At 47.9% G+C, this 25,833-nt stretch overlaps 1 protein-coding gene across 1 annotated transcript in view; it reads right to left on the reverse strand.

The window, feature by feature from the left end:
• LOC133114181 (AT-rich interactive domain-containing protein 4B-like) overlaps nt 1-25,833 on the reverse strand; it is a 64,324-nt gene that overhangs the window by 30,470 nt on the left and 8,021 nt on the right. Inside the window, 7 exon segments of the mRNA XM_061223353.1 lie at nt 1,473-1,564; nt 1,912-1,929; nt 1,931-1,992; nt 2,891-3,001; nt 3,312-3,342; nt 3,344-3,370; nt 9,865-9,975. Of these exon segments, the coding sequence (XP_061079337.1) occupies nt 1,473-1,564; nt 1,912-1,929; nt 1,931-1,992; nt 2,891-3,001; nt 3,312-3,342; nt 3,344-3,370; nt 9,865-9,975 (452 nt within the window).

Here is a 25,833-nt window from a genome sequence, read left to right on the forward strand (position 1 = left end):
CCCCTGGAGCAATGCAGGTTTAAGGGCCTTGCCCAGGCTGTGCAGATCTTATTGAGACAACACCGGATTAGAACACTGACCTTGCATGTCCCAGTCATTTATCTTAACCACTACGCTACAGGCCGCCCCTAGCATAGAGATGATGCTTCCTGAATTCCCTCGAAAGACCTCATTTTGATCCGAACCGGGTCGTTCCATAAACTCACAGGCTCCTCTCCGATTGACAGAAGAGCCTATCCCGTACGCTAAAGACATGACAGACGGGGAAAACATCCAATCGTGGGACATGAAAGAGGGCGGGGCCATCAGTACAAGCCAGAGACAGCTGCAGTGATGGACAGAGGAAGACGGCCAATTACAGGCGAGCAATCAGAGGCTGCATATCCCAAGCTGGAATGCCGGTATTCCTGGGGCGTTCCAGAACAGAATTCCGAAGCGGACGCTCCATGTTGAGCATTACTGTACAGCTCCATGTCCAACCTTTCCCACCATGGGGCTTATGTTCCAATAACTTATTTTTCACCTCCTATCTCCTTGTTCTTTGCCTGACCCGCTAATCGACTGAGGTCCGCCATCTTTGAGGAAATTCCTTCCTAACCTTTAAAATGTTCCGTGTAAGAGCTAGAAGCGGAAGTCAGGAGGCACCCCAACTTTTCTTCAGCAAGGAAACACGAGCTCATCCTTTGTGACCCGTTTTTGTTTCTGGAGAGCGTGAAGTATAAATGATCGACCTGTGGATCCACCTCTCCCGTCTCCACTCCTCTTTCTATCGCCTCTCTCGCTCAGGGGAGCCAGCGTAGGAGCAGGAAAAGGGAGCAAGGAAAAGAAAAAAAGAAAGAAAAAGAAGCGATTGAAGGAGTCCCTGGCCTGACTCGGATGTTTGTGTCCTGTACGTTCCTCCTGGCCCGCAGCGGCGTGAGAGAGGCCGCGTCGGGCTGAGGAGAGTCTGGCCGTGAGGAGCGGGGTAGACTGGGGCCAGCTGGTCGGGAGTGAATGCCTGCATTGTGCTGCAGGGCGCTGTACCAGGGCGGGGGGGCGCTGGGGGGGGCGTGCTCCAGAACAGACCTTACACCAGCTGTGTTTTCGCTCCTGAGAGGGGGGACCAGCTTCTCGCCTCGCCAACGACAGCCCGCAACCCGCCGTCACCCGCCCGGGCCCCGCCTCCACGGCGCCATGGCGATGAAAAGCCGGGGTCAGAGCCCTGAATGGGGAGCGCTCACATCGCTAGCTCTTTTCACATGCTAATCGCCCAGGCGGAGAGAGAGAGGAGAGAGAGAGAGAGGGAGAGGGAGAGAGAGAGAGGGAGGGAGGGAGGAGAAAGAGAGAGGGAGGGCGAGGGAGGGGGAGAGAGAGAGAGAGGGAGGGAGGGAGAGAGAGAGAGGAGGGAGAGAGAGAGAGGGAGAGGGAGAGGGAGAGGGAGAGGGAGAGGGAGAGGGAGGGGAGGGGGCGGGGCTCTGCCGGCTGGTACTCACATGCGATTGGACCGTCTCCCTCGGTTGCTCTTCTTGCCGATAACGGGCGTGCCAAAGTGCTCTGGGTTAGTGAGCGGGAGCTGATCTAGAGTCTGAAACCACACACACACAGACACACAAACTGTGTAATTTAATCATTTTCAATGATGTTTTGTTTACTTATTTATGTGTTAACATTTGGGATCGTGGGACAGATACTCATTAAAAGACGCTGACAGTTATTTCATTACAGAGAAGATGTGAATCGCACTGAACAGCAGATGTGAAACACACTGAACAGCAGATGTGAAACACACTGAACGGCAGATGTGAAACACACTGAACGGCAGATGTGAAACACAACTGAACGGCAGATGTGAAACACACTGAACAGCAGTGCGCAGGGATAAAGTTTGGGGGATAAAGTTTGGGGGGATAAAGTTTGGAGGGATAAGCTCACCTCGCTCTCTGCAAAGTGCCCGCGCCCCTTTCAGACACAGAGAGGAGCGTCTCAGAGTCTTCTCATCTCCATCATCAAACACTGAGAGAGAGGGAGGAGAGAAAGAGAGAGAGGGAGAGATGGATGGATGGAGGGGGGGGAGAAAAAGGGAGGAGAGAGATAGGGAGGGATGGATGGAGAGGGGGGGGGAGAGAAAGGGAGGGAGAGAGAGAGAGAGAGAGAGAGAGGGAGGGAGGTATGGAGAGAAGGGGGAGAGAGAAAAGAGGGAGGGAGAAGGAGGGAGGGAGGAGGAGAGTGGGTCATTATATCACTATCCTTCCTGCACACAGGATTACACAGACACACACACACACAGACACACGTGCACGCACACACACAGGCCCTTGCCTCTTACATTCACAAAACAATCCCAGCAGTAAAAACAGGCTGGGGCTTTTACACCCAGCAATAAATCCCACACAGCACAGCTCCACAAGCAGAGTGACCAAGGAGGGAGAGACTGAACTGTGTGTGTGCGTGTGTGTGTGTGTGTGTGTGTGTGTGTGTGTGCTGTGTGTGTGTCTGTGTGTGCGTGTGCGTGTGTGTGTGTGTGCTGTGTGTGTGTCTGTGTGTATGTGTGTGTGTGTGTGTGTGTGTGTGTGTGTGAGAGTGTGTGTGAGTGTGTGTGTGTGTTGTGTGTGTGTGTGTGTGTGTGTGTGTGTGTGTGAGTGAGTGTGTGTGTGTGAGTGAGTGTGTGTGTGTGTGTGTGTGTGTGTGTGTACACACGAGAGCTTGTTCAGAAATACTCCACAGCAGTTGTATTTCTATTCACTAAGCCCTACAGCACAACTTTCTGTACTCTTCCCTTACAACACCTGCATATATATATATAATTTACACTACACACACATATCATGTGCCAAAGAGGAACAACATTCAGTGTAATGCAGTGTGTGTGTTTGTGTGTGTGTGTGAGAGAGAGGACACAGCTCCTGCTTACCCACTGTATACAGGCTGGCATCTGTTAATTTGTTGATAGTAGCTTCTTGATAAATTCCATCTGGTTTTCGAACTGTCCACAGTAGCACCAACCTGAAAGACACATCAGTCCCTAAAACACAGCACCCTTAAAACACACACACACACACACACAGGAACAGCACCCTCACACACAGGAAGTGACCTCACACACAGAAACAGCATCCTCACACACAGGAAGTGACCTCACACACAGAAACAGCACCCTCACACACAGGAAGTGACCTCACAGACAGAAACAGCATCCTCACACACAGGAAGTGACCTCACACACAGAAACAGCACCTCACACACAGGAAGTGACCTCACACACAGAAACGGCACCCTCACACACAGGAAGTGACCTCACACACAGGAAGTGACCTCACACGCTCACCTTCAGCAGACCCGGATGTGCTCGTCGTGCACCTCACCCTGTGGAGGAGTCCTGCTTAAAGGTCACCTGGGGGTCAGAGGAGAGGGGAGGGTCAGAAACGCCAACGCACGGCCCTCTGGGAAACCACACAACCACGCTCCAGCCCGATACACGCACAGTCCGGCGGGAGGGAGGGGCTAGCGGCTCAGAGGGAGGAACACAGCCTTCTACCTCCCACTGTGCCACTCTGGACAGAGTCGAAACGGCCGTTTATAGTAAATGGTAAATTCAAAAGCCTTTATCCAAAGCACTATACAATTGATGCTTCTCATTCACCCATTCATACACACACTCACACACCAACAGCGATTGGCTGCCATTCAAGGCGCCCACCAGCTCGTCAGGAGCATTTGGGGGATCAGGTGTCTTGCTCAGGGACACTTCGACACACCCAGGGCGGGATCGAACTGGCAACCCTCCGACTGCCAGACGACTGCCCTTACCTCCTCAGCCAATGTCGCCCACATAGTGAGAGTTTAGTCCAGTGAGATTCCAGTGAGAGTGTTGCTTGACTGAAGTCACAGAACATTCATGCAAGTTCTTCAGCAGCCTGATGTACACCGTGCCGTTGTCCGTAGCAGAAATGATAAACGCACTCCAGTCTCCCGGAGCATAAACCAAACGTCGCTGCAACATTCACTGCATGTCACTGGTCACGGCACCTCTCCATCACTGGATTACAAACTGGCCTCACCATGGCAAACGAAGAGTATTATCATGGGGTTGTGGACCACGAGCAGAACCGGTAGAGAGTGAGAGAGACCGTGGTAAATATTTGGATGCGGCACGTTACAGGATGTGATGGCCGGTTGCTATGGAAACCATGGGCATGTGCAGCACTGAAATAATTCCAGAAGCACCATTCAATTTTGTTTCCCCCACATCTAAACTGCTCCATCGCTGGACTATAAACTGGCCTTAGCATGCTGAAATGAAGAGCATGGGGGGGGGGGGGTTGTGGACCATGAGCAGAACTGGGAGAGAGAGAGAGACCGTGGTAAAAACAGCAGCAGGTTTCAAACTACAGAACTTATGTAAACGATGAGCAATCTAGCAGGCTGTTTGCGGTCTTGGAGGCAAGGAGAGCACCGTGGCTGCTGCAATGGAGACTGCAGGTTTGAATCCCCAGGTGTGGCACAGCCGCCATACCCTGGGGTACGGTACTTAACCTCCATTTCCTCCGCGTACAAAGCGCCCAGCTGCGGAAATGGGTCGTGTGTAAAATAAAGCTCAGGTGGTTTAAGTCTCTCTGGGTAAGAGGACCGGGGGTAAACGCAGATGTAAACACATCTGAGCACAGGGAGACTGGGAGTAAACCTGGGCTGTGTGAGGGCGTGCGAATGGATATCTCACCACCAGGCAGCCAATGGGTGCACACATTCTGTACGCTGAATAAAATGAAATCCAAAAAGTTTCCGAGTGTTAGGAAATTTGTCATTATTTGTTGCCTTATTACGCTGTTGTATGAGGTTATGACGAATTAAAAATAATATTCACTGCTATATCATTTAGATTTATCGTAGTTGAAGTACACTGTTATGGCTGGTTATGTTAAAAAAACATCACTATTTTCTGGAAATATTACAAAAAATAACAGGACAAAAAGAGGCAAAATAGAAATTGGGAAATAAACTGCGAGAAATGTTTTCAGCACTCTCACTGAAACGCCCCCCATTCAGAAAGAACACAACGCCCTGCAGGAGCGCTGAACCGGGAGCCGCGCTCCGACGATCGATCTCCAGCGCCCGCCTCCCTGGGACGGGCACCGAAAGCGAGGTCCCCCGCCCGCCCGCCCTAAAAGCCCCGCGCGCACGCGCTTACACACGCGATAACGACCGTCTGACCACGACCGCTCCCTTGCACAGGAAGAGAAACACATCAACACCTCACAATTTAAACAAAAGGAGGCTTCTTAAAAAAAAAAGAAAAAAAAGAAGATAAAATGACAACAACACAATCTTCCGTTTGCATCTGCAGCGAAAGGAGAAGAACGGTCCGGAAAGCGGAGGAGGTGGGGAAAGGCAACAACGGGGTATAAAAGAAAAGAAAAAAAGAAATGAAAAAAAAACTGAAAAAAGTGAGGACTGCTACTCTTCGAGCATCGCGGACGGAACTTCAAACGCGGGGCGGAGCAGAAGCACCTCAGCGCGGACACTTTCCCCCCCGTTCGCGAGGGCGCTTGCAGCCGTTGTCGGTCAGCCATTTTGTAACCTCCGGCGCCCTGCGTCCTGAGACGAGGCTGCCCAGGCGGTACCTGGCTGCTCGAGGGCGTCCCTGTGAACCCGGGGCAGCCAGGAGCCCTGGGTGACGGATGAAGAGCAGATTGCAGCTGGCAGTCCGCAGCTCCCCGACACATCTGTTCTGTCCCTCACCCCACCGCTACCATGGCGACAAGACCAAAAAAAAACCAGCGAAAACCCCCCCCCCACAAAAACTCAATCCAGGGCAAGAGCGGCCAACACGGCAGAGAAGATGAAGAACAGATGATGTGTGCCTGGCGCAGACCAGGGCCAACTGACTTTTTAAAACCCGTCAAGTCCGGGAAATGATTGAAATTATATTTGCTCACTGGAAAATCCTCATGGGACAATGGGGTATTTTCTTAAATTCAGGATATTACATTTAAGTTCAGGCAGGAGGTCAGGCGTTCAAGAGCAGTTCTTTACATGCATGAAAATGGCAATAAAATACTGGCTGTACAGAGACACGGGAAGTCAGAAATTCCTGAAAAAACTGACACCGCCCCCACCAGATTTCCTGAAGGTTTCCTGAGAGCAGAATTATCTCAGCGATAAAGTCATATACTTCGGGTAACCAGATTGTGACCGTCTTTCGAGAGATTTTCACACATCTGAGACCTGGAGGATCTTACAAGCCTCCAGGCTCATTTCAATGCGAAAAGTCAAGAGAAAACGTTTGTGCCGTCTGCTACACCCACTCCCACTTCACAGCAGAACACTTATGAGTTTAGAACAGAGCCGTGACCGCCAGCGATGTGCAAAAACTTCACGCTTCGCGTTTTGCTCCATTTGAGGGCTGTGTTCCTCTAATCCTGCGCGCACAAGATTTATAAGCGACTATCTTCGAGACTCCGCTGGATGCAACCCAACGCTGATCCGGGAAGCATAGCGCCCGACTCTTTTCCCCGAGTCTGAAGCGATTTTCCGAGGTAATCCGCGGGCAGAAACAAGCGGCGCTCCCGGAGTCTTTAAAAGCCGTTTACGAAACCGCTTCAAGCCTCCGATCCGCAGCTCTGCGCCGATTATTAACGTGGCGGAAATTTAATTAAAAACGCGAAACGCGGCATCCGCGAAACTCGCTCGCTTAGACCGCGGTCTCGCTCGCGAGCGTTCCCGTAGTTATTCTGTTCCCGTCTGACAGCAGCCGAGGCGGGACGGCGGTGGATTTACCGCGAGAACGCCGCTGGTTTTATCGGTCCGGGGACGTAAAGAGCTACGACTGGTTTCCTGGCCCCTGTCGGGAGCCAAACGGCAGGGAGAGGAAGTGATGAGGGTAGGGGGGGTGGTATTGGAAAACAAACCTGGGAAGTCCAGCACAGTTAACGCCCCCCTCCCCCCCCCTACTATATTAAACAATCTATTTGAAAGAGATACCTGCATTTATTTTTCTACTAACAAACCAAGAGGAATAAATGCAACTCTTTAAAAACTTCCACAGGGGGGTCTGTGGGGCGGGGGGTGCCTTCAGCGTTAGCAGCATGGCGGGTTGCTCGTCTGTGCAGAGACGCTGGACTGAACTCAGCCTCTCTCTCCCTGAGAGAGGGCACTCAGAGAGGCAGTGTGTGGAGGATTCAGGAGACACTCTCGCTCCAGGGCCTGGTGGGAAGACTACTCTCTGTTTTTCGCAATTTTCATGAATTGAACAAAAATGCTGTACGGATATTTTCTCCAATAAAGTCACTACCTCAACCTCTCCTTGGCTATGGTTACTGTATTGTAATGAAATTGTGTGAGTGTGTGTGAGAGAGAGAGAGAGAGAGAGAGAGAGAGAGAGAGTGCGTGAGTGCGTGTTTGGATATGCGTGCATGTGTGTATGCATGTTTGCATGCATGCGCCTGTGTGTGTGTGTGTATTTGGTGTGTGTGCAGTGTTGCGTGTGTGTATGTGTGCATGTTTGCATGCATGCATGTGCCTGTGTGTGTGTGTGTGTGCATGTTTGCATGTATGCGTGTGCCTGTGTGTGTGTGTGTGTGTGCACATGTTTGCATGCATGCGTGTGCCTGTGTGGGTGTGTGTGTATGTGTACAAGTTTGCATGCATGCGTGTGCCTGTGTGTGTGTGTGTGTGTGTGTGTGTGTGTGTGTGTGTGTGCATGTTTGTATGCATGTGTGTGCCTGTGTGTGTGTGTGTGTGTGTGTGCGTGTGTGCGTGTGCATGTTTGCATGCATGCATGTGCCTGTGTGTGTGTGTGTGTGTGTGTGTGTGTGCATGTTTGCATGCATGTGTGTGTGTGCATGTTTGCATGCATGCGTGTGCCTGAGAATGTGTGTGTGTGTGTGTGTGTGCTTGTATCCACATGGTAATGTTAATTCTCTGCTTGTGGGGGTTCACTGGAGTCACCTCAGGACTTGGGGAGAGTAAATCAGAACATCCCAGAATCAGAGCCCTGCCACAATCAGCCTCAAATCAGCCTCAAATCAGCTAAGCCCTGCTAGCACGGCCTGAGGAGTCAGGCAACACACACAGTTATTCTGCACAAATAACTCTGCTTTTTCGTCTGGTTATTTACTTGCTTTAGCGGAGACTCCGTATTAACCCAAATAACTCGCATAGTTTCCGTGTACATTTGCATGAGTTCCAGCAAGTCGAGGAACAGAACCATTTTCAGCAGTCACACAGCGCTTCAATGACAAAACGTTCTCAGAATGTTACAGGAGTGTTTCCTCAAGGTTATAAACGTTACCACGACATGGAAGCAACATTGCGGGAATGTTTAGCGTTTTCTGGGGGACGCAGTATCGACGTCAGAACACGACTCAGGTTGGGGCGCAGATTTGGGGATGGGAGGCCAGGCGATGTTTTGAGTTCCGGTTTAAAGATGAAAAGAGTTCCCTCACGATCAGCAGAAGGTCAATCTGAAGATTAGCAGCCCTGCAGCTCAAAGCTCTTCCTCCGGTGCCAAAGCTTTGATATTTGGGGCAGAGGAAGATGTTCAGGTCTTAAGTGATTTGGAGAAACAAGATCGCTCAAGTATTCTGGTCACAACACAGGTACCGCTTTGTGTGACTAATCTCAGCGCATTAGCCTCGGAGTTAAGAGTTTACCAAAACTATGCAGTTCAAGGACTTAGCAGGAAGCCATAATAACAAAGATTTACATGAGCATCTGAACATAGTGTGTAGGCCAAACAATAATAATAATAATCATCTTATTTTCACATCAAATCAAAGAGCTTGTCACAAATCCACTAAAAAGATTAAAAACAAAATGAGAAGGCAAACAAAGGTAGAGACTTGACAGAAGTTTTTGTCGTTGCCTGAGCCTTTATGTACACACTCACACGAGCATCTGCTAACGGCCTCAACACAAATACGGCAGTAAGCAAGTGAGATTACTCATGAAAAGCTCACCACTTCCACGAGAACAGTTGAAAAACTCAGTCGCCCCCACCCCCCACAAGCTGCTTTTTAAATAAAGAGCAAGATGCAAAACAAACATACTATTTACCTCCCAGCCAAATTGGCCCACATTCAACAGGAGCTGTGATGACAGAAATAATTGAATAACTTTCCACTTATTTTCTGCCCAAAACATTTGTAGACAGAGAAGGAGACAAACATTAGAGTTGAAATTAAAATTGACTTTTTTTCCCCCACAAGTGAGTCAGTTCTTCATAAACATGCACGTATTTAAGTATACACTCTTATAAGGTATTTATTACTTAAACTTATTAAGTCTTCTGCTGCAGTAGTCTATCCACTTAAAAGTTTAACACGTGATGTGTTCAGAGTTGCTCTTCTGCAGACCACTGTTGTAATGTGTGGTTATTTGTGTTCAGAGTTGCTCTTCTGCAGACCACTGTTGTAATGTGTGGTTATTTGTGTTCAGAGTTGCTCTTCTGCACACCACTGTTGTAATGTGTGGTTATTCATGTTCCTGTCACCTTCCCGTCAGCTTCAACCAGTCTGGCCCTTCTGACCTCTCTCATTAATAACATGTTTCCATCCACAGAACAGAACCATTCTATGCAAACTCTTGACACTGTACGCGGGAGATCAGCGGTTTCTGAAATGCACAAACCACCCTGTCCGGCACCAACAATCATTCCACAGTCAAAGACTTTTAGATCACTTTTTATTTTATTTTATTATTATTATTTTTTTATTCTGTTGGTTGATGTGAACATTAACTGAAGCCGAGACAATCTAGTAGGGTTTTAAAAGGAGCTCAAAACAATAGTATGGCAGTCATTTTGTTCGGTTGAGGCTGAAAGGGTTAGACTGTACAGCTACTGAAAAGGCGTAGGCCTCCACATTACACCACACCCTCGACTCCCTGTACCTTGGCCTTCACCAGCCTCTTGGCGGTTTTGATCTTGGCCTCGCAGAACGCCCCGCGGTACTTGGCACTGACATCCGTCCCCACAGTGAGGTAGGGGGGCTCCTCCAGGCTCTGAGGGGGGGCAGAGAAGACATGTTCACACAAACACAATTACACACCACACAGGTTATTATCCAGAGTGCACTCTCAGAAATACAGTGACAGTGGAGGTACAGTTCTGCTCTTCAAGGATCACATTCCCTAGATGCAGCCTGAAATATAGACATGTTCTCTTTGGGCACAAATAAGGACATTTTCCAAGCAAAAAAAAAAAAAAAAGAGGTACAAATGAGTTATATATTACTAGCTAGGGGTATACGTTTATGTACCTACAGTATAGGGTAGCACCTCAGCAACTACCATGGGCACCTTTTCAGGGCTCAACATTAACAGTTTCCCGGTTGCCCTTGGCAACCAGATTTGGGCAACCGGTAACAATTTTCGTGGCTCTCGTCCCGTGATTTAGAAAACCGACGCTCCGTTACTCAGCCCGGCGACCACTTTCAAAAGTCAGTGCCAAGCCCTGCTTTTTAGGCACTTTTTCGCACCATCGTTTGTGAGAGTGCGGCTTGCATAACGGGAGCGTGGAGAGTTTCCGGTGCCAGTGACACGCCTCTGGCGTTCTCTTTCATGAAGCGTTCGTCAGTTCTCTTCAAAAATACATCTCGAAGCGCATTATGCCAAATCCTTTGTGAAACACGCCACACGAATAAAATTTGATTGATTGATTGCATACACCTGGGGTTACTTGAGCAACCGTGACAGTCTGCTAGAGTATTCACACAACATCCCCGAGTACCATACAACACAGGCCCCCTGCCAATGTTAAAGACTGCTGCTCCACGTTTTCCTGCTTCTAATCATTGGTAAATGGACTTCATTTATAGAGTGCTTTTATCTAAAGCGCTTTACAATTAATGCCTCTCATTGACACACACACACACACACACACACACACACACACACACACACACACACACAGTGAAAGGCTGCCATGCAAGGCACTAATCAAGTCGTTGGGGGGTTAGGTGTCTTGCTCTGGGACACATCGACACACCCAGGGCACGATCGAACCGGCATCCCTCCGACTGCCAGACTGCCACTCTTACACACCTCCTCAGCTGTTCACAGACAGCACCGCTCATCCCTGTGCTATAGTCAGGGCTCCACGGAGGTGCCGTTTTTGGGAGCACTGCTCCAGAACCAGAAGCAGCGGTGGCTCCACACGGCTACAGCGGGCAGCATCGCGTCCACACGAAGGGAGAGGTTTCCGCCCAACTTCACGCGCCGTGAACCCACAGCGCGGCGTTCCCGGGAATCGCTCCGCTGTGCGGATACTGCAGTCTGCCGCCCGCCGACGAGAACGGGAACGCGAGGCCGGGGGAAACGTCTGGGAATCGTCTCAGTCTCATTACCCCCCACTCCGGTCTAATTCAGAAGACCGATTCCATCGCTTTCTGCCTCCAGACAAGCTCTTATTAAAACGCATTCCTGAGGGAAGCCCCGTTTACACCGCCACCCCCTGCCACGCAGAGCCAAAACTATGCCGAGTAGCAGGACGGTAATTTTACCCACACAACTTCAGTCAGCTCTCGGTGAGTGGATAAGCCCTTGTTTCAGGAGCCGGGGGGGAATCTCTGTGCCAGCTCCACAATCAGCCGCATCTCTGACACAGCTGCGATGGAGACTACCCCTGATTCTACACAGGATGGGGCGACTGGCTGACTGTCTCTCTGACTGAGTCTGACTGAATGACGCTGACTCTCTGACTGAATAACACTGACTGACTCTGACTGGCTCTCTTACTGATTGACTGACTGACCAAACAAGTCACTGACTGACTGACTGACTCTCTGACTGAATAACACTGACTGACTGACTCTCTGATCGACTGACTGACTGACTGACCAACCAACTCACTGACTGACTGACCGGCTCAGACTGACCAACAGAATAAAGACAGGGCCACTGGCAGTACCCCCCCCCCCCACCCCCACAAATATATTTTGTAACAAATTAAAAACAGTGACACATATCGTGTGGGATAACGAGACGCCTGACGACACTAGAGAAGCGCGGGGAACCGCAGCTGGAGTTCCGAGCAGATCAGGGACCAGGGCTTCCTGCTTCAGAGCATCTCTGAGCCCTGATTCTGAGTGACAGGAGCTGGGGTACCTCACTCAGCCCTGCAGCCCTGGGGTATCTCACTCAGCCCTGCAACCCTGGGGTATCTCACTCAGCGCTGCAGCCCTGGGGTATCTCACTCAGCCCTGTAGCCCTGGGGTCTCTCACTCAGCCCTGCAGCCCTGGGGTATCTCACTCAGCCCTGCAGCCCTGGGGTATCTCACTCAGCCCTGCAGCCCTGGGGTATCTGGGCTGGAGGGCTGAGTGAGATACCCCAGGGCATCTCACTCAGCGCTCCACTCTTTCAGCCTTCAGCTCCTGCACACACGACACACTTCTGCATCTACCAATGTTTTCAGGGGGGTAAAAAAAACAAAACAATGGAAGCTTGTTAAATTATTCCCACCATCACTGAACTCCTGCTAAGGGAAATTTAGCCGCGAGGTTAACAGGAGATTGGTGTTGCGTCTTGCTCGGCACATAAAGCGCTGCCAGAGCCAAAACAACAAACAAACAACAAACAACACCCACTGCTTTATACTAAACGCTTCCCAGCTAAAGAAGACCACAAAAAACACCCACATCCTCAGCAGCCGAACAGAGGGGAAAATGAGGGCCTGTATTACTGAACTAGGACTTTAACCTTGTATATGATATTATGAATTATGAATTATGATGTGGACCAACTGACCCGGGATCAGAGCCTGTATCCACAACCACCCAGGAGACGGAGAGCAGAGCTCAGATCAGTTTGCTCTAGCCTTCGATTCCAGACATCGCACCCTTTCCCTGAGGGTCCGGGAGTCTCCCGAAATCTGCACCCTGCTCCTCGACTCCCACCACAGGCAGGAGCGATGTTTAGAAATCCATATTTTAAACTGAGGAACTGAGGGGACTTGGGGGGGATTTTCCACGTGTAATTTGCAGAGGGAACCCCGTCGGTCTCCCGTAAAATATGTTTTTGGATGTCTGTCAGTTTTTTTTTCTGAACCTAATGTCTCCCCATTTTCCCGATTTTCTCCGAGTTATTGCGTTATTAGGACAACACATACAGTAAGACCTTGTAGACCAATCAGGGGACAGATCGCATCACTGCCAAGCCAGGGAACAGTGGGCGATATGACAGTCACTTGGCCCACTTGTGGTCCGTATTTATTCACCGAACGGCTGTTGTTCCATGGACTAGCCTTCCCTGCCAGCCAGAACCATCCAGGACACTGGCTCCAAACTGACAGCAGATTCAGCCAAAGCCACAAGCAACCGCGATGTGGCAACAAGTGCTCAGAAGGTTTACTCGTCCCATGTAAAATACCAAAGAGGAAGAAGAAGTTAACGATGTACCGTCGAAGGCGTTTGGCAGATCGTGAATGAACACAGTCAATTCTCCGCAAGCTCTACAACAGGGGTGTCCAATCTTATCCAGAAAGGGCCGGTGTGTGTGTGCAGGTTGTTGTTTTAGCACGGGACAAAGACGGCTGATTCTACTCATCAAGGTCTTGATTAAAGACCACGATTAGTTCATTAGTATAATCAGGTGTGTTACTGCTGGGTTAAAACAAAAAAAACCTGCTCCCACACCGGCCCTTTTAGGATAAGGTTGGACACCTCTGCTCTACACTGTGTTTCCCCCGAAATAGGAACGGAAAAAACCACCAGCTCCAGGATGTTTTCTTCTGCCACAACTAGGCATGAAAAGGTACACAGGCCGGGGGCAATGAGACCTTGCTCACTTCGATCATTTACAGACAAACTCGACGGAGACGGTGGACACTAAAACAGGCCCACCGGGGGTCAGGAGACTTTCAGCGGTGTGGGCGGGACGCAGGACTGGTCGAATGCGGTCTGTGGCTCGCAGAAGCACAGGCAGGTAACGGGGGAAGCTGCAGACGAGGGCTTTCGCCCACACAAGAAACGGAAAACACAAGACGGTGCAGACCTTCGCATGCTAACCGTTCAGTTGTTCATTTTGCGCACAAATCAAAGTCTGGTACATTTATAATACGCATCGTAGCACGGGGGACCTCTGCTTGGTTCTAGTGCTCGTAGCGTCAGCCTGCTTGCTCATCAACTCAACTTCCAAACACCCTCGCTTATTCCCGCTAAAGTCCGGCGGAAGTTTATTACCCGCTGTGAGGAACGTCCTCCGTTCGTTCTACGGGATGGAGAATCAGACTGAACAGACTTCTTACCGTTTTAGTCTTGTAATGAGACTTATAATGTTTGTTTTTTTTCTCTCAAGTAGAAAATATTAGCTTGTGAGAAGGGACCATTCGCTTGACAAATTAAATTGTGAGTCGACACTTTCAAGAAGATATTGGCAATAGTGCTTTTATTTAGCAAAATAAGTAATGCAAATAACACTTTAAGTCTTAAGTATAAGATTAAAATACTTGTTGAAATAGAAATTGTCTTGTTTTTTGGTTTACAAAGACTACAACAAATCGGATTGACTGAGGGTGAAGTGGTCAAGTTGCAATGCATCAACAGTATAGAGAAGGGCATCTCAGACAGTACTAGAGAGAGGCAGAATGTTAAAGGAACCAGTGCATAATGTCACCAGCACTTGATCAGACAGACACAAGAGTGCTGCAACATAGCCTGCTTAGAATATAATGCCTTTACAAAAATACTTTTATTCAAAAATACAAATAGAAAAACACAAGTGTAGCCCCTTCAAAATGAAAATGTAAAATGCCATCTAATGCGTTCATCCTGCTGAAATAACTGAAATAACAGGCTTGTCTGTGAGGAAACGGTGGAGCATCGCAGAAGTGAACAGTGCTCAGTCACACAGCGGTTGCACTCACACTTTCACAGTGTCTCTGTCTCCTTCGTCTGGCAGAGCAGACACCGCTCAAAACCGTGAGACGAAATTAGCTTCCTATAACGAGGAAGCGTTCTACTTATAGACCCGGCAACCAGCATGTTATTATAAAAAAGAAAAAAAATGAAAAAATACAATCTCGTGTTCGGGAGGCGGCGATTGCGGTTCGGTTCCTCTCTCTCCTCCAGCTACGGCCCCCTACACCCCCACGCTGGGGCGCTGGGGCGAAACGGCGGCCGGAGTCTCGCATGGCGTTTGGCGGTGAGGGCAGGAGGGTTCAGCTCTCTGACCCGGACTCATGAGAGGCCCCACAGGCCCGCGGGCCCGCCTCACACCGCCTCGGACACACAGGCAGAGAGCGCAAGACCAGGGGAGCCACCGACTGCCTGGTGCCCCGATACAAGATATCTCCTGTGACCTCAGGAGAAAGAACAGCAGCAGCAGCAGCAGCAACCACTGCAGCAGCAACAAAAACAACAACAACAACAACAGCAGCAACCACTGCAACAACAACAACAACAACAGCAACAGCAACAGCAACAGCAACAGCAACAGCAACAGCAACAACAACAACAGCAGCAGCCGCAGCAGCAGCAGCAGCAGCAGCAGGACGAACAACAACAACAACAAACAACAAACAACAGCAGCAGGACGAGCAAGAAATGCAACAGCAACAACAACAACAACAAAAGCAGCAACAACAAATGCAACAGCAACGGGACGAGCAACAACAACAGCGAAAACAGCAACAACAACTGCAAGCCCCTTAGCCACCAGGCTATCGGCCATCGGCCGCCCCCGTCACCTTCAAGGGAACGGGCAGCCAGCTTCGCCCCTAGAAACCAGGTGAGGGGAACCGATCTAATAGGCTGCTGTAATCGACCAATTAAATTTAGCGGTTCCCAAAGGGGGAGGGGGGAGCAGTGAGGGCTGAAGGGAAAAGGCACCATGCAGGACGTCCCATTATCAAAGGGGCACCTGTCCAAAAGAAGTTTGGGAGCCACCGAATTAAGCATCCAAGAAGAATGAAAACCTTCACACCCCATGTAAGACCCCCAAGGACACGGCTTACCAGAAGTGGGCCAAAAATTTTTTTTATCAAATAAACTCATTCGATATCCATCAAAGCACCAAAACCCCAGAACGTCTCCCTCTAATGGCCTGAAAGCAGCCAGAATGACACTTGGGTGAAGAGAACAGCATTAGCGCACGGAAACGACGGCCATTTATCACACGCGACTCGCACAGCACGCGCGTTAAAAAGCTTTCAGAAAAACGCATGACTCGAGATATCGAGGACGTCGAAATGAATCACGGAGAGAAAGAGAAAGAACCGGCAGCGAAATGAAAGCTTAAGAATACCTTGGAGTTCTTCTAAAAATAATTTGTACAGTTGTTTTAATGCCACGGGACCTCTATAACTCAACCAGACGTAGACACATTGTGCTTTTTATGGCTACCATATAATTTTTGTGCTTGACAGGAGAGCAACTACATTGACAAGATTTCTGTTCCCTTTGACAATACCTCAAAATGAACACGGTGTAATGAACACAACTGCCATGTTTAGAGGAGGAAACCCTCACTGGCTATTTAACACACATGGCCCGGGAGACCAGCGGTGTCTCAGGCCCTGACTAAGGCCTTTATAACTAAACTCTTTTAGCACAAGCAACACCAATAACATGACCAATGATTATAGTATAGTATTGCATTTGTTTTGCATGGTTGCATTCCTGGGTTTGCATTCCCTAAAAGGTTTTACATATGCTAAAGTCCTTGGTTAAATCCGTCCCCAAAATTGATGCGGTTTATGCACAAACTTTTCACCCCCCCCCCCCAACAAGTTTATGCATAAACTTGAAACCGCGGTTCAGTGCCAAAGAAAACCCAACTGAAAAATGTGGTTTCACCATTGGGATTCTGGGTATTAAGAGTCCTCACAGACACACACACAGACACAGACACAGACAGAGAGACACACACACACACACACACACACACACACACACACACACACACACACACACACACACACACACACACACACACACACACACACACACACACACACACACACACACACACACACACACACACCCCCCCCCCCCCCCCCCCCCCCCCACCAAAGCAGCAGTTCTTTCGAGCGTTTGCTCTAAGCCCAATGCTGCGCTCAGAATCCGATCTGTGCATTACAGTGGGCCTAACTCCAACCAAACAAAGGCTTTGTTTTGCACGCGAGGCAGGCTCCCTCCATCAGAAGGAGGATCCGAAGACAGCTGCGGATTTTCACGCACAAACAAGACCTCTGAACGCTGCTCGGTGGCAGCGTGACTCGAAAATGGGGAATCGTGCCTCGTACAAATTTTGTCGTGTCAGTAAAGGCTTGTCAAAGTTTCCCTCGGAGCAGGAACAAGTGGAACAGATCCGTGATGTCCTCGTGTTCTCCCACATTACGCTGTGATTGGCGTGGCCGCGGGCCTATCGGAGAGTCTGACTCACAGACGCCGGAGCTGATTGGCCGTATGTGAAGCCTCAAGTGGAGGGGGATGCAGCCACTTCATCTTCAAGGCTGTGCTGAGAACAGCCATTCCACCAGCACAATACATGCACTCTCTCTCTCACTCTCTCACTCTCTCACTCTCTCACTCTCTCACTCTCTCACTCTCTCACTCTCACACTCTCACACTCTCACACTCTCACACTCTCACACTCTCACACTCTCACACTCTCACACACTCACACACTCACACACTCACACTCTCACACTCTCACACTCTCACACTCTCACACTGACTCTCTCTCTCAGTCTCTCTCTCACACACACAAACAAACACACTCACACACACACACACACACACACCAGCCCAATAATATTCAATTACACTCACTCACCAGCCCAATACAATTACACACTCTCTTCAGCCCAATACAATTACTCTCACACAGTCACACACTCACACACTCACACACTCACACACTCACACACTCACACACTCACACACTCACACACTCACACACTCACACACTCACACACTCACACACTCACACGGCAGGCCCAGGTTCCCACCACAGACCACCATTCAGTGAGCCCAGTGTAGACGAAGACAGAACAGCATACTGACACAATGCCCAAACGCTCCGGCCAACCTAGAGAGGAATCAGGGTTTGGCATAAGCAGCTGGGCCCGTGAAGGGCATTCCTGGGCATTCCTGGGCATTCCAGATCACTCTAAAGCAAATGGCCACAAAAGGGGTTTTGGATGGCACATACAGTAACCATGTGATGCAACATGTTTTGAAAATAAATCAATAAATAAATAAAAAACCCAAGGACCTAATCTTCCTCTCCACTCGTTGGCAAGAAGGCTCCAGACTATTTCTCGCAGGAAAACAAGATTAAGCGAAGACCAAAGTCAAGGCTGGCTTCAAGGACTTGAGCAGAATGAAGATGCCGACTGGTGGAAATGATAATAACCGGACACTATCCAATGAGCTTTAACCAGCCCGTGTCTGGCCCCGCCCCCCACTCCCCCCAAACAAGCTCATGCTGAACCCCCCCACCCAGCCACGCACTCACGCATAAACACACAGACACACTGACACACAATACCATCACAACACTCCCCGCATAAATCTGATTTTGTTACGTATTCGGTCACATATCGACGGATCTATAAAGGTTAGCTAAGGCTGTTTTACGACCCCCGTTTTTAAACTCGTCCGCCTCAGCGATGCGTAACACTCTCGCCCGTCGCCGTGGTGACCGAGGTGCCGGAGAGGGTGAGCGATCTGTCCCCCGTTCTGCTGACCCACGCCAGCCATCCCTCATTACTGTTTTTACTGCTCTCCCTCCCTCTCCCTCTCCCTCTCCCTCTCCCTCTCCCCCTCTCACTCTCACTCTCACTCTCACTCTCTCTCACTCTCTCTCACTCTCTCTCACTCTCTCTCTCACTCTCTCTCTCACTCTCTCTCTCACTCTCTCTCTCACTCTCTCTCACTCTCTCTCACTCTCTCTCACTCACACACACACACACACACACAAACAAATCCCTGCAGCAAGCGGGAGGAAGAGTCCTTCAGCCCGCAGTCATTCTGCGTGTGTGACTCTGTGTGTGTGTGTGTGTGTGTGTGTGTGTACGTGTGTGTGTGGGTATTATGTGCGTGTGTGTGTGAGTGTACGCTTGCGTGTGTGTGTGTGTGTGTGTGTGTGTGTGTATTATGTGCGTGTGTGCCAGTGTGTGTGTGCGTATTATGTGTGTGCATGTGAGTGTGTGTGGGTGTGCATGTGCGCTTGTGCGTGTGTATTATGCGTGTGTGTGTGCGTGTGTGCGTGTGTGCATGCGAGTGTGAGCGTGAGTGTGCGCCTGTGTGTGCGTGTATTACGTGCGTGTGTGCCAGTGAGTGTGCGGGCTGTTTAGAAACAAGCAGGACAGTCTTAAAAACTGAATGAATAGACTCTGTTCTGGGGAGGAACTCATAAAATGGGACTCACTCGCATTGCACAAAACTAAACCTAACCCTTCAGTGAAAGCCCCAGTCTCAAAAGCTACTTTACAAATGCCACGCCTACAATTTGGCAACTTGCCAAGTAGCCTAACACAGCACCCCAAAGCCCTCCTTAAAGTGTTTCTCACATGAAAAGCCAGTTGACTACTAGTCAGCGAGGAGTTTTAGCCAGCGTAACCTTATTGGCTACAGCTCACAGAGGGGATAGCTTAGGGTCACACAGAGCAGCTTAGAATGTTCTTAAGTCTCGTTTTGTAAACCTTTCCAGTGTTTTATTTTAGGTCCCGATATCCATAAGAAGATGCTTGTGTGGTTTTAACTACCAAAAACCAAAAAAAACCCATCTCGATCCAGTTTTATATGTCCATTCTCCAGCGCCTCTCGTGAGTATACAGCACCGACAACACCTTAACTAGCAAGGGAAATGTCATTTTCCACAAACATATGGGACCTTTACCTACACATTCTAATGCTGATGTCACAATCAATACTGGTGATTGACAGCAATGGAGTTCTAGAACACTGACTTACAATTTATTTTTTTTATTTTTTTTTGGCGGGGGGGGGGGGGGGGGGGGATTAACATTCCCAAAAAGGGTTAATCAAATTCCAGTGACTGCCGGGGTTGTCACGACAGAGTCTCTCAGAGTAGCTGGGCAGGACTCCTTTCCTTGGGAAAAGGTAGCCATTAGACCAGGACTGAAAAGAAAGGCTTTGTTATGTTGCCGACTCCGTCTATAAAAGAGCCATTTCTTTCAATATGCCCCAGTTAGCAAAACAATTGATTCCACAATGCAAGATGTCCGTGCGGTCCATTATAAAGTGGTCTAGTAACCTTTTTCCACTGTCGAGCTGGAACAAAGCCATCTGACCTAGTACATCAAAATTGCTTTTCTGATTGCATTGCTCTCAATCAGACAGGAAGTCTACAATGGCATTCTGAAAACCGTCACCCCACACAAAGACGCCCCCCCCCCCCCCCCCTCTCCTCCCCGACACTCTTTTACCTGACAAATGATGCCTCCCATATTAGCCCATATTCTGACCAATCCATCAAGTTCACTGAAGTTTTTAGGGCAGTACAGGGCTTTTAAAAATATCCATTTTGGTACCGACAGCCAAGATCATACACCCAGGGAGTGTCAGCTCGCGAAGTTACAACAAATGAAAAATGAACAAATTCTCTAACAGCCTGTGCTAGCAGCGTTCTGCTGAAACAAACCACTACACCAGATTTTAGAAGTCTATATTTAGCTAGTTTTCTCTTACGATGCTAATGGCACTGACTTTATGAAAATAATGAAGGTTTAACAACTAGCCTAATTCCTGTGGGGTTGGCCTCATAAACAGAATTAGTTTGGGACCCAGATATCCACATCTGGGTTTTTCCTCCATAGCAACAGTTTTAACTTTCCAATGATCCTGCCTGGGTGCTTTACAGAGATCTCCCATCTCGACTGGCTGCTTTCTCAACCCGATTCTGTGCAAACAAACATAAATATAATTAATACAATAATCTGTTATTCAGCTGACGCTTTTATCCAAAGCGACTTAGTTGATTAGACTAAGCAGGGGACAATCCCCCCCGGAGCAATGTGGGGTTAAGGGCCTTGCTCAAGGGCCCAACAGCTGTGCAGATTTATTTTGGGTACACTGGGGCTTAAACCTCCAATCAGCCCAGTCATGTACCTTAGCCACTAGACTACAGGCTGAACGTCGAGTCGAAACACAAACACACCAGGATATACCAGCGTTAGATCCTGATACGAGCGGATAAAAGAAAAACTTCCATGAAACACGAGCCACCCAGAATCCTGGATAGCGGGTGGAAAGATGGGAGAAACTCACACGCAACTCAAACCTGCTATCAAACCTGCCCCTTATATGAACTGCACGGATATCAGAGGGATTTAGAGCTGGAGTCTGTTAGACCAGTAAACCAAATTACTCAGAACCCAATACAACAACACGCTAATTAGCACAGCTTTCTCTGACCTACATCTGCGTCTTAACACAATTAAAGATCACTGGTACAAGGAACCATCAGAGAGCGAGGGAGAGGGAGAGAGGGAGCAAGAGAGAGTGAGAGTGTGTGTGTATGAGTGTGTGTGTGTGTGCGTGAGAGATCCTATTATGAGACTATTATTATGCTTGAGCATTATGCCGATAAAAATCAAACTGCTCCAATTCAACGAATTAAAGTGTCTGTACACCATTACAATGATTATGATAACGATAATGATAAAAATGTGCTACAGCGGGCTCATAACGAGGGATATGTCCACTATCAGATGCTGAAATCAGCCATGCCGTGCACGGCCTGATCGGTACCGTGTATATCATCATCATTTAAATCTGAGCCTCTGACACCAGCCGCTTCAGACCACGAACACACGGGTAGGTTCGGTATTTCCGCACCTCACAGAACTGACAGGTGCGTCCCGGCAACAGCTACGTACAGAACCGCGAAGAAAGCGCTCAAGCATTCCGTTTACAGTCTTGAATACTTTACGGAATCGCACTTCTGCTGCCGCCCCAGAAGCTTAGTGCAAGAACCAGTTGTTGCGAGTACAAAAGGTTAAATTCGATACAAATTGTTAGACATCTGGCTTCTGGAATGTTACAGGTGGCTAAAGAGGTAAAACATTTTAAATAGATTACTGGACCCAGGGCTGGAACACACTGTGCCAATGCGACATACACACGGTTGTAGAATCAGGAGAAGTGGCTGACGCGCCACGGATGTTAAATTCAGGGAACCGCAGTGCACTTAACCACCACAGGACTCTTATTTCTGCCACTCTCGGGTCGTCGATTCTTCAATACACGGTTATAAATAGGCCTGTCAGGTTTAGGCACGCATTCGCAAACGCGCATATAACGCGTCTGAATTTAGAGAGCCTCACGGTTTCCTACTTTCCATACGTTAACGGCTTATATTCCGTTACGGAACTCTCGAGTTCTTCACTTTAACAGTGTGTTCTGTTCCGAGCGTTGGCCGACTTTCAACTGTTCAATTAAGAGCGAGGTGGAAATCCAATAGCACTTTTTCCAAAACGTTTTTTTTTTTTTTTTCTTTCTCTCTCTCTCTCTCTCTCTCTCTCTTCCCGCTTGTAACGACTCATCCTTTTCCCAGTTTTGGCGATGTGATTTACGCACTGAACACATACCGCATGCATTACCGCCGTAGCGATTTCATTCCAATAAATAACGGTCACGTAGCTACGCAGTCACAGAGGCCCCGGCTAGGCCAGAAATAAATATTCTTATTTGGAAGCCGCTCAAATACTGCAAGTGTGATTACCGAACGCAAGGTGCAGTAGGCTTTGTATTTGTATTTACTCAAGCAAAGCCGGTGAATAGTAATATTTCCACTTTTCTCCCTGATGTATACAAGCCTGGCCTATTGGCTTGTTCTGTTTTTTTCATTACCATTGTTTTCCGAAGTTGTTGTGCAGCACCTGATCATTGCCTATTATGCAAATAACTGCAGATAAGTCCCAGGATATGAAAGGAAAATGCGCAAAGCCGAAGATCTGAGGGAAAACAGGTTAAAATGGAAATGTATGAATCTTCAGCTAAACCCAGACCGAGTCGCCAACCGTTTCTATCAAACTTTTAATAAACGCACACGCTGCTGTTGTTGTTTGTGTAGTTTGCAGTTAAATAAATACCCCGTCCTCTATATTTCTGACTAGGACTGGCATGTCAAAAAGACTGCCGTTTACAAGGAACATCCATTTTGTCGATGCGTGACATGACAGAACGGTTTTCCTGTTAAATGTTTGATGTCCCTCACTGCCCATGAAAGGGAGCAGTGAAAGGGATTCTGGGAGAGTTTCTAAACCGGCTCAAAACTGGCGCAGAAACCGAGCCACCGGAGAAATGACCTGCGCGCACTGTTTAATGCGTTACGGCCAAGGTACATGCACCGCACGAACAAAGCCAACTTTAAGAGTCAGGCTCATAACAAACCCAAGAGGGAAAATGAAAGAACCAGGTCCAAAGCAACTATATGTGCACGAAGCTTCAGTCTATGTAGTAAGCCACAGAAAATATTCTTAAAACATAATTTTCTTTATTTTCATTTACAAAAAAAATACATTTCTTGTTCATGTCTCCACAGTGTCTCTGTTAAGGCAAAGGAACTGATTTGTATAGCATTTAATTTAAAGACACATTTCCCTTTAAAACCATAACTAAATAATACATTAAATAAATAAATAAAACTTTGACATGGTTGTGCAATATAATGACAAAACACACACACACACACACACACACACACAGAAGAAGTCTTAAAACCAAACCAAAAAGAAACAGAATTTAAACCAAATTTGAATTTGAATAAACCAAAACTGAATTTAAACCAAAATAAAAACTAAACGGAGAAGACAAACCACTGTGATAACCCACCATAGCACCCGAGCAAAGGGACAGGCATTCATCCACCCAGCACATCCCGTTCAGCTAGACGGCACACTTCTCTAAACTACACTCAGGAACAGAGGGCCAGTCATCTGAACTGCAGGGATGGAGGGGGAGGGGGGGGGTGTTCTCATTCTGAGAGCCCAGGACAGTCTCCCAGGTAACTGAGCGGAGACATGTTGTTCTGCCAGCCCTGGGGTGATTAGACACCAGCGGAAGGCTGTGACATCCACAAACAGACGGAGTGAAATTGTAAAAAAAAAAGACAAAAAAGAAAGAAGTCACAATGTGTTCTCTGAAGACAATTGTGTCAGCCTGGCTGGGACTACAGCCGGTGGGAGACTGGAGCTCTCTGTAGGAGCACCCGTGGGGGAGGCCATGTTGAAAGTGTGATATGATGGAAAAGCCCAGAGAAACACGACCTGCACTGCGAAAACCAAAAGCCAAGCCAAGCCAACCCTAACAAGCATTTTAGTCTTATATTTACACTCTCACAAATAAAAAGGCACAAAAAGCGGCTAAAAAGGTACAAATGCTTGTCGCTGGGGCGATACCCTATTGGCACATAAAACTGTACCCCTAGCCAGCAATATATAATGAATTTGTATCCTTTGGCTGGAAAACATATTCTGGAAAACATATCCATTTGTACCCAAATGAGAACATTACTGTACTTTCAGGGTACATTTTGGAAACTTGATCCTTGAACAAAAATGCACCTCCACTTATGTATTTCTGAGTGTGTACAGTTCAAATCTTATTTCTATTACTTTCTTTTACTAAATAGGACAAAAAAGATTGCCAATGGGGTGAGATAGTTTGACTCATTTAAAGACTTGCCAATGGAGTAAGACAATTTTACTTGACAAGCAAGAAGTAAACTTAAAGGTACAATAGGTAATCTCGGACTTCTAACGGTCAAGAGAGGAATAGCAGCAACAAACACCTTCAAACCACGACACTATTTATCCCTCCCCTTCTCTGTAAACATGCTGACGTTGAAACGCCATTGGCTGTGCCAATTAGAACCAATTTTCAACCAATGAGCTTGAATTAGTGTAGTTATACAATAATTTCCGACAGTGTTGGGCCGTCAACTGTATATTTCGAAACCAGAATTTAAGGACTATAAACACAGGCAGAGGGTGAGTCAACATGTCAGTGAGCCTTTTTCAATGGTAGGAAGGGATTTTCGATGATCTTGTAACAATGTTTTAACACACAAATCTTACCTATTGTACCTTTGAAACCAGCTAATATTTGCAACTTGTGAGAATAAAAATGTAAAAAAAATCTTGTTTTAAGACAAAAACACTTGTTAGAGACTTTTTTTCAGTGTGAAAATGACTCAAAGCTCCTGTGAGTATCTGAAACACACACGGGCGCTACGCTCGACAAAATAAAACGCAAAAAACACCACCGTGGTCACCAGGGAGATGACAACACTTCGCTACAGCTTCCCAAAGTCTCTAAATAATTAACAAATGATTTACATAATACAATAACAGTATGAATACATTATTAGTAGAGATAAGCCCATTTCATTGTACAGCAGGTAATGTACCAAGAGCGTTAATGACAATGTTAACATTTGTTGGAAAACACAAACAGGCCCAATGCTTAATCTGTGTTATTGTAATAGCACTGTATACTACAGCACGATATTCATGCAGGCCTTTGTAAAATAAAACTGCCATTTGCTCTTGTGATACAGCATTATGTTTACATAGATCTAAAACATTAAATGGAATATTAAATTAAATCATGAAATACAGCTAAAATGAAATGTACACACTCACTACTCACTCACACATGCTAATTTTATTTGCCAACCCGATAATAATCTGTACTCTGATGGAATGATCAGTGTTGGCATGATTAAACGCAAGGCACTGAAATCCAATCTCCCAGCATACCACAGCAGTGTGTTCCCCCCATCTCTCAGATTCCAGCGTTCTCTCCCACAACCGATGAAGGCTAACCTGACTCAGTGCCTGGCCAATCAGATCCTGCCCTTACACACTGCCTGGCCAATCAGATCCTGCC

This window comes from Conger conger, chromosome 2, assembly GCF_963514075.1.
Source record: "Conger conger chromosome 2, fConCon1.1, whole genome shotgun sequence".
In the NCBI taxonomy this organism is placed as follows: Eukaryota; Metazoa; Chordata; class Actinopteri; order Anguilliformes; family Congridae; genus Conger; species Conger conger.